This window comes from Stylophora pistillata, chromosome 6, assembly GCF_964205215.1.
Source record: "Stylophora pistillata chromosome 6, jaStyPist1.2, whole genome shotgun sequence".
Classification (NCBI taxonomy): domain Eukaryota; kingdom Metazoa; phylum Cnidaria; class Anthozoa; order Scleractinia; family Pocilloporidae; genus Stylophora; species Stylophora pistillata.
Window position 1 is genome coordinate 16,437,075 of NC_142524.1, and position 9,438 is coordinate 16,446,512.

General features: G+C 36.3%; 1 protein-coding gene across 2 annotated transcripts in view; it reads left to right on the top strand.

Annotated features, from left to right (window-relative positions):
- Nucleotides 1–9,362, top strand: part of LOC111338067 (protein YIPF4) — a 9,543-nt gene extending 181 nt beyond the window's left edge. The window contains exons 1-5 of one of the 2 annotated variants that reach the window (XM_022944471.2): nucleotides 1–168; nucleotides 5,934–6,105; nucleotides 6,605–6,682; nucleotides 6,798–6,911; nucleotides 7,692–9,362. The exon at nucleotides 1–168 is cut by the window's left edge and continues 181 nt beyond it. In XM_022944471.2, the coding sequence (XP_022800206.2) occupies nucleotides 1–168; nucleotides 5,934–6,105; nucleotides 6,605–6,682; nucleotides 6,798–6,911; nucleotides 7,692–7,829 (670 nt within the window). In that variant the 3' untranslated portion in view covers nucleotides 7,830–9,362. Of the gene's footprint in view, nucleotides 169–2,158; nucleotides 3,198–5,933; nucleotides 6,106–6,604; nucleotides 6,683–6,797; nucleotides 6,912–7,691 lie in introns of those variants that run through there. The other variant, XM_088725675.1, reaches the window with a different exon arrangement.
- Nucleotides 9,363–9,438: the final 76 nt, after the last annotated feature.

A 9,438-nucleotide genomic window follows, 5' to 3' on the forward strand; every position in this document is an offset into this window, starting at 1 on the left:
TATTGAGCAACAGGAAGAATTCATGGAAAGTGGTAGAAAAGTCGATGAATCGAATGGAGGCCCTCGGTACAGATTCCCTTTCTATTCCCAAATTTTCAACAAGAAAAACTACGATTGGTTATTGGAAGTGGATCAATCGAGTGATGATGATTTCAACAAACCGTTACTGTAAGTGAATTTACAGTAAATGAATCTTGCGAGGCTTTGCCGCTTAGCTTGTGTGTAATGTGGAAGTCGAATTCGAAGAGAACCCACATTTTAATGGTGTAATCAAAACAAGGCGTATATTTGACTTCGTGGATCGATAATTCGTTCATTACATAATTTGATGTAAACGTACACAATTTTAACTTTTATAAAAACTTTGGCGCATATATATATATACATATATATAATTTTATATATATTTTAAATCTTATTGTTAATCTTATTAAGGACAATTCCACATGAGAAACTGAAAAAAATCATACTTTTATTTTTGGGAATATATTAGTAGATTTAATGTATTTTGAAAGGTTGATAACTATATTGATTGGAATTGTTAAAATTTTGTCACTACTTGCCATGCCCATTCCACATCAGCCACTCAAAAATTTATGTTGCTCTTACGATTAACTGCAATTAAAACTCTGCTAAGGGGAGTACGGCATTCATTTGCCATGAAATTATAGCTATTACCTGTACCTTTTAACTGTCAAAGAAAAATCTCAGAAATACTTGATCTCGTCAGAATAAATTTTCAAACTTCTGTTGTGGGCATTACGTAATGCCCTCAACATTTGCACCTTTAAGTTTAATTTCTAGTAAGACTGGAAGCTCAATTCAGAAGCTGTTTATGGTGTTCTGTTAGCTTGATACAAGGATTATTTTAGAATCAAAATGCTGTTTGCATCTCACTTTGGTTATTCAGAAATTTCACCTAAAGTTTGATGTGGACATTACATTGTGGACATTACAACATCCTTTTTTCACAAAATGATTTGATTTTCTCCTCATTTTCTCCAAAATGATGATGGAAATCAAGATATTAGTTCTTTAACCTTATTTAGGAATCTTTTCCTTACAAAAAAATGTTTTTTTTGTTCATATAAAGTTCAACAATAATTTTGAAGTAAACTTTAATTGCCTTGCCTACAAAACTGCAACTTTGAAAACATGTAAACAAAGAATGCTCTAAATGGACTTACAAAATGTACTAGCCATGATCACATTCACAAAACAATCATGCTTGATCAAGCATAGAAAAGATCTTTAAATCAATTAAGTAGAAACTATATCATATAGTTACTTAATTGATTTAAAGATCTTTTCTATGTCTTTTTGAAAGAGAATAGTAAAAGGACCTGTACTCTCAATGGTCAAAGGACCAAAGAAAACTGAAGAGACAGGCTTTGTGTCGATATCTGCTCTTCTAGGAAAGTCAAATTTGAAAGCTCCTACTCTGTGTAGATATCTAAAGGTCACCATCTGGTTTTCTACACTCTGTGCTCTGTTAATGTAGTAGTTGGTGCGGTAATCTACTGCGTAGAACTGGTCTACTGTGATGTCGGGCTCAGTGATTTTTTGCAAGATTCTTCTGTGCAAGTTATATGTCATTCCAAGCCTAAATTCTGGAAAGCATGGTTCTTTGATTATTGGTCCTAGCCCTCTTAAGCATCTGGCATAGAGACACCACAATCGAAGTCATTTGTCTGTCTTTGCTCTTGAACACCTTTTCACATCTTTTAGCTTTGCATCAAACTTTTTTAACCTTTCTGTGCTTGTTTTTGCCATGATAATTCACTAAGTAAGTTTTGGTATTTGATAATGTTAGAAAGAGGGAATGTCAATAAATGTCAATAAACTGGTCAGCAGTCTTCATTACTGAACATGCTCGTTACTTTATGCAATCAGTGAGCATGATCTCATTCAAAACACCACTGACTATGTAGAATATAAAATTTCTTTATTTCACAATTTCTGAGGCAATTTCAAATTTTGCTAAACTAAATTCATTATTTGAATTTTCTCTGGTTTTAAAAAAATTATAAAAAGGTATTTTGCTGTTTCTGTTCCAAGTTTACCTTGAAATTGCTTTATTTCTTAAAACCATATAACAAAGCATGCTAAAAATGGTGTGTATACTCAATAAAATGCTATTATATTGTCAAATTATTAGCAAACGTCTTCATGTCATCCATCAAAGATACCCTTGAGCGACAAAGAAAACTCCCATCCTATTATCGTCGATATGTTGATGCTACAGTCACTGTAATGCCTGATCTAGCAACAGCAACTACCTTCTTGCATACCCTCAACAGCGCCCACACTTCGGTCAAATTCACCATGGAGGTGGAGAAGAACAGCAAGCTTCCTTTCCTTGGCACCGAACTACTCAACCATGCGCCTCGGATTGAAACCAAGGTATATGTGAAACCAACAAACATGGGCCTACTATTACACTACCAAAGCCATGTAGACAATCGCTACAAACGGAGCTTGCTGAAAACTATGCTGGATCGCGCACACCGATTATCTTCCTCCTGGGCCCATTTCTCTGATGAGTGTGATCGCCTAAAGAAAGTTTTCGCACGGCTTAAATACCTGGAACGCCTGGTAAATTTTACCATTAACACCTTCTTACAATCAAGAATTGTTGGTATGCAGCCCACACAGACGCCCAAAGAACCAATATCCATTGTTCATGTGGTCATACCTTTCAAAGATCAGGAATCAGCAAATTATGTTAAGAAAGAGCTCAAGAATCTTAGCATGAAGGTGCAGACAACTGTCCAGCCAGTATTTGTGAGCCGCAAAGTTGGCCAAGATCTTAAACAAGGACCCTGACTATAAAAGGACACTTGCCCTGGGCAAGCCGTCAGTCATTTCACCCCTGACACCGAACTGTCGACATCAACCAGTCCGTGACCGTGCGATATCGGCAAAACTATTGTAACCGAAAGGTCACTTGCAGCCAGTGCATATCTCAAACTTCTACGAATTTTGCCATTTTCGTTTACGGCAAAGAAAAGATGATCGGCTCCACTCAGTTGGCTCCACGGAATGTACACCCGCTTGCGATGTCATTTCTGTAAGGAAGGCAAACGGTCAGAGGGCTAGCAGTGAGGACTAGCTTTTATGACCTTTATTATCTTTCACAAAAATCCTCTTCTCATACCGGTTTTGTATTGTTGTAATAAAGTGGTTAGTTTCTTCGATGTTTTGTCTACGGGATTTCATGGGACACGTATACAAGAACTCCTCTGCAATTAAACAAGAGATCACGTTGGATAGAATTTTTATTTCAATCGCGCGCAGTTTCTCCAACGGAATATGTGGTGTTGAAATACGAATCCCGTGGGTGCTCATATAAAATAATTTCGGTCACGGATTGGAAACATGTCTGGTTGACTGAAATCCGATGGAAAACAAACTATCATCGGCTATATTGCCTGAACGGGCCTCAAGAACTATTGAAAACCTCGACCTTTTCATAAGTAGCTAGTGAAATAGGCTTCTCGTTGCAACGCGCGTCTAAAATGTTCAGGCAAAAAATATCCTACATAGTGCCGTGTCAAAATACTTAGAAAACTATGTGTTTTTCAAAGGGACCTATTCTCGAACTTCGCTCTATTTTTTTTTCCTTTTTTGAGGCTTTTTCTCCCCATAACTCAAAACGTGCGATAAAAAAATTGGACCCGTTTATGTCGGTTTGGGTGGCTGCGTTGCTGGCAAGATGAGAAGCCTGAGCGAACGAGCAAGATGTAAACAAAGAGGAGTGACTTTCACTTACCATACCTCTTTGTTCAGACCATTCGAATAAGTCTAAGAGTCGTTCCATCAAAATAACATTTGCCATCGGTGTTCGACTCGCTAAATGAAGGTGTTCCTTCAACCACTGAATTCTTGTCTTCACGCTTTCCAATCGCTCTTCCATTCCGGGCTCGACTGCCAGCTCCAGTGTATAACTGGACTCGTAGACTCGGACTCGTAGACCTCGCGCCGCTATTTTGGCTTTTTTTGATGGAAAATCTGCCATGGCAAAATAAAATGCAATTTTAAAGCTAAAGACTAGTTAGTGCGCGACCGTAGCAACCGTAAAATGGATCAATTCGAAGTGGAAGATGAGTTATGTCGCAACATACATGTACACACATTTACTTACATCTACACAAATGTACATATATATACATGAAAACCACTCTCTCTGAGCATGTCACACTACTGAGATCCTCTAGTCAATGATATCGACGGCTCAAGAAGTTGAGGCAAACGGAGGGGAGTCAGAGGGCCAGTACGACCATCTCGCGATAGGAGGAGCCGTTTAATTCAAATTGCGATAGCCTAATTTTTTGAGTTTTGCAAATGAAGATCAGTATTTCTCCATTCGTCCCTTTTTAATCGTCAATAAAAACATTTTCAAGTGGAAATCAATTGAAACAAGACAAGGATATCGGTCTTCGTGTACAAATCTCTTTTTCCCCCTTCACCTTCCATTAGTCAGCCATCTTCGATTAGCCATGGAAGCAAAGATTGCGTTACAAGACGGGGGAGGAGCTATCCCTTTTATAGTCAGGGTCCTTGTTTAAAGTACGAGAAATCAAGCCACAGATTGTCAACCAACAATGTTTCGTTTATCAATTTCAATGTGACCTGTGTGATGCGGGTTATGTGGGCTATACACACGGACACTTACACACACGCGTGGATGGACATAAACGAAAGGCATCTTCAATACATAAACACTACCACGAACGGCACAGCGAAGTCCTGAAAGACCTACTGAAACATTTTAGCATTCTGAAAAAGTGTAGTAACAAGTTCGATTGTTTGGTGAACGAAATGCTTTTCATCAAAGACCTAAAACCCACTCTGAACGTGCAAAGCGATTCAATTCGCGCAAAAGTATTTGTTTAATTAGCTCGTAACATATTTGTGCTAATTTAGTGTTACATCTTGCCACAAACTTTGTAATTTTTTATTTCTCCTTGACAATGGCGTCATGATGACAACGAAACGTTGGTTTCTATCGTTGGTTTTTGCCAGTCTTTGTATTAAATTGTCCGGAATAGAAATAAACATAATGCAGTAATTATAGTTTTTTGGCCACGTCATTATCATAAAAAATTAACATTCATAAATATTATGGGATAGCTTATTAGCACCAAACTGAAGAGCAATAAGGTATTACATTCACATTTAAGGTCCTTAAAATTGCTCTATCAATACAATACCTGAATACCATTATTTTTACCATATCCCCAAATTGTAATGTCCACAACAGTTTTTCTGTAATGTCCATAAGACATGTTTTTATTTACTGCAAAGACACAAAGCTATTCTGGGTGATTTTTTCAACAAAGTTATAAACTTTCATCTTTAGGGAACATTTTAAACCATTTTACAAGTTTATACCTTTTAACAAGTCACAGGAAAATGGAATTAAAATTGATCACCAGATTTATTGGTTGATTTTTTTGTTATGTCCACAACACACATTCTTTGATTTATATCTTTGCAAGGAAAATACATAAGTAATTTCTTTTTTCACAAAAATGTGGGGGAGGACCATTAGTTTCTAGGCCCAAACAAAAATAATCCTAAAGTTATTTTTAAGCACTTAAGAGAGAGATCAAAATTAATGACAATTTTAACTTCTGAACATAATGTCCACAATGTGGAATTGCACTTAACCTCTTCACGGAGGTTATACATGAAAATGAGTTTTCATCACTGATTTTTGGGTGACTGAAGTGTGAACCTTCCACATATTCAAAGGTCTTCTAGAGAAACAAATACAATATTTAACAGAGTACAATTGGTCAGGTTGGAATGTTATGAGTAGCAAAATTTTGACCTTTTTCACCAATTTTTCTTTGCCTCATCAAGTAATGCATAACTAATTTCTAAAAATAAATTCTAACAAAAATTATTACATTTTACTGATTTTCTAGTGAAGAGCTTGACATTGATCTGCAAGATATCTACTACAAGGTTCGCTGTGTGGTGTTTCCTCTTCCATCCCTTGGGTTTAAAAGGGATGTGTTGAGGGACAGCCCTGATTTCTGGGGCCCTCTTCTGGTGGTTCTTTTGTATGCAATGCTGGCATTGTTTGGTCAGTTTAAGGTTAGTTCTTAATTTGCTGTGTGGTGTCTATGGTTTGTTTAATCCCATAGTTAATAATGATATTTGAAAGAAAAAAAAAATCAAATGCAGTTGAAGTTGCCAGCAACCTATGCCCCCCCCCCCTCTTTTACCCCTAAGAATGATGAGCATGATATTTTTCCCAGTAGTATCACCCTAGGATCAAACATTAATACCATGAGAATTAAGTAAACAATCATCAACTAAAGAAGCTCTTGATTGTTAAACAAATTCTCCTTGTCAGCACCTCAGGAAATGACTGTGTAGAGAACAGTATGGATAATATGCTTATTGATGTTAGAGTGTAAAGGGTTGAAGGAAAATTTGATCTGGTGGGGTCCTGATCTGGTTGCCAAAGCAGTGTAGTTTGTTTGGGAGTTGAATAGAAAATAGGTCTTGTTACAACAAGGTTTTAGGGTCATGAGTCAAGTTACCTTTACCTCTTGGAATGCTTCAAACTGAGTGTTTTTTTTTTTACCAGGTTGTCTCCTGGATAATAACAATATGGCTGCTGGGCTCCCTTATAATCTTCCTGTTGGCCAGAGTACTTGGTGGAGAAGTAAGTAATGTAATAAATAACTTACAAATTTGATAATTACTATGAAAGACCACAAGTTATTGTGTATTTGTTTTTTATAAGAAGTGGCAATTGAGCAAATGTCTTGATTTTGTAGGTGAACTACTCTCAGTGTCTTGGTGTGATTGGTTACTCACTAATCCCACTGGTGTTGACTGCAGCAGCCCTGCCATTGGTTAATTACTTTCCCAACATTAGTGTTGCTATCAAGGTATTTACACCTCTCTTCCTGAATAAGTAAAAATAGGTTATAGGAATTAATATTTTAAAAAACATGTGTAAGGTTATGTGGATCTAAAACAGGCAGTAGTAAAAGTAGTACATTTTTATAGGCCTTGATTACCATTAAACCCGTAAAAGAGCTGCCCCCTAAACTTTAAGCATGATTTTGAGAAAAAATATAAACTCAAAAAAGCACTCAGTTGTTTGTTTGTTCACAGTTACTTGTGATGAACTTGCTGAAATCTAATGCTGTTTATTTGCAAGAATCTTATAAGATAGTCAATTCTTAAAATTTTTTTTAAAGCTTATTTTTAATCAAGTTCTCTTATTCTTGAGGTAGGTAACAGTTGTCTTTATTGTTAAAGCCCAAAGTTAAAATGAAAACAAAGAAATTTGAGCAATGAAGGGCAAGAATGATACAAAATGTTTATTTAGTAACACATAGTCATGTACAGAGGGAAATTTGGGCTTATTCACTTAGTTTCACTACAGTCAGTGAATCATGTGGAAAGGTTCACTTTCCCGTCAGCTGTGTGTGGATATATTGAGGTATAGAAGCTAATCAACTGATGACCCATACAAGCCATTTTACTCCCTCTGAAAGCAATGGTCTTGTATACAAGCTGCAACCATGATTTTGAGTCAAACATTTTGGCTAAAAGATGAAGTTTTTACACAAATTTGACAGTATTTGAAGAACACCTTACCACTGTGTGTTGGGTTAGGTGCCATTTGGATCATAAAAACATTTCAACCCTTTGCCTTGCAGTTGTTTGGGGTGGTGTGGGCATCTTACAGTGCAGGATCTCTTCTCATCCAGGATGAACTAAAGAATAAAAGATTATTACTCATGTATCCTATTCTGCTCCTCTACATTTACTTCTTTTCTTTGTACACTGGTGCTTGAGGATATTTGTGGCAGCCATTACCTAGAGGACAGAGAGCAGGGTTTGAACTATTACTTAATTCATGCAGTTGGATTGTGCTGCTTCACTTTTGGGGTTGGGGTTGTAGGGTAAGGTTGTGTTGTTGTGGGTAGCAAAATTAACTGAGAACTCACTCAAAAAGGACCTGAATTTTTCTTACAAGCTACAATGATTCTATGATAAGGTATGTATTTTAGAAAAGCGCCAAATCATGGTATGTGCCCAAATTTGTTATTCAAATTTTTTGTGAACACTCCTTTCTTTCAATGATCTGCCCTTTTACCTCCATCGTGATATCATTTGTTGACAGTAGAACCATTTAGGTCATTTAATCACCATGAAAGAATTTGAATTTAAAAATGGAAAGAAATCTAAGCTGGAAGAAATGTGTGGAGATGTAAATGAATTTAATTACATCTTGAAGAAAGTTGTGAAATAATTAAAGAGAGAGGAAGTGGTCACAGTGCAAAAATTAAAGCCCATTGCAGAGTTTAGTGATTTTCATAATATTTCAGATCAGTCAGAGTTCAGTGGTTATGTAGAGTACATGTATATGTGGAAGATATGCTTGTTTGGTGAATTTCCAACACAAATACAACATAAGGTGCTCAATATTTCAATAGTTATTAATATTACTAAAACTAAAAAGTACTCTCTTCGGTGCGTAGGTTTTGTTCTTATTATATTCTTTGGCAATTTTGAAGTGCAAGAGGCTCTCCAAATGGTTTCTTGTACATGACTGTATGAATTATAGTAAACTGAGGTGCCAAATCTCACCTTGGAGGTTCCTAATAGGCAGTAATGTCTTATCTATGGGCTGTCGTTGTTTTAAAATGGGGACTGTTACAAATATTAAAAATATGCTAAGGAGATGTAGGATGCTACTTTTCCAAAGTACGACTGGGAAGTGACAATTTGAGTTTCAGCAAATCAAGTTAACCAGTCCAAAATAACAACATAAGCAATAATTTATCATGTGATCCTACCTCTTGATTTGCGTCGGGCAGCAAAGGGGAGTGGGTTGAAAGGACAAGATTTTTGATTGGCTTTCTCAAGAAATATCAGTCTTATTTTTCATTAATGAATTATGTCTGGAACTCAAATAATTACGATATAGGGGTGAAGATATGTACCTGTCGTGGTTACTAACCAAAGTGGCTCCATGAAAAAATTTGTTTACTACATGTGTGTCAGCATTGTTTTCTAAACATTCTCATTTGACAACTGAAAGGCAAGGCTCAGAAATTTCCCCCCTTTTTTGTTCATGTTGTTTTGTTTCGATTCCTTATTGGTTATAAACTCAAATCTGTGAGAAGATCTTGAATTGAGTTAGTTTTGTACAGTTCTGAACAAGGGCTCTGTATATTTTAAAATTATATCTCATGACTTGATGGATATTAGGTGCTATATAAATGAAGATTATGCTGAGCTTGATAGTAAGCAGCCAAACTAAGTTATGTTTATCGAAACTGTACATATATAAATGGCAATTAAAACCAAATGAGGCTGGACAATTGCTCTCCTGCTGTTTTTGTTGTTGTTGTCACTCGTGTGGTTATGGAGAACTTTGATCCGTTAAAGAATGGAACG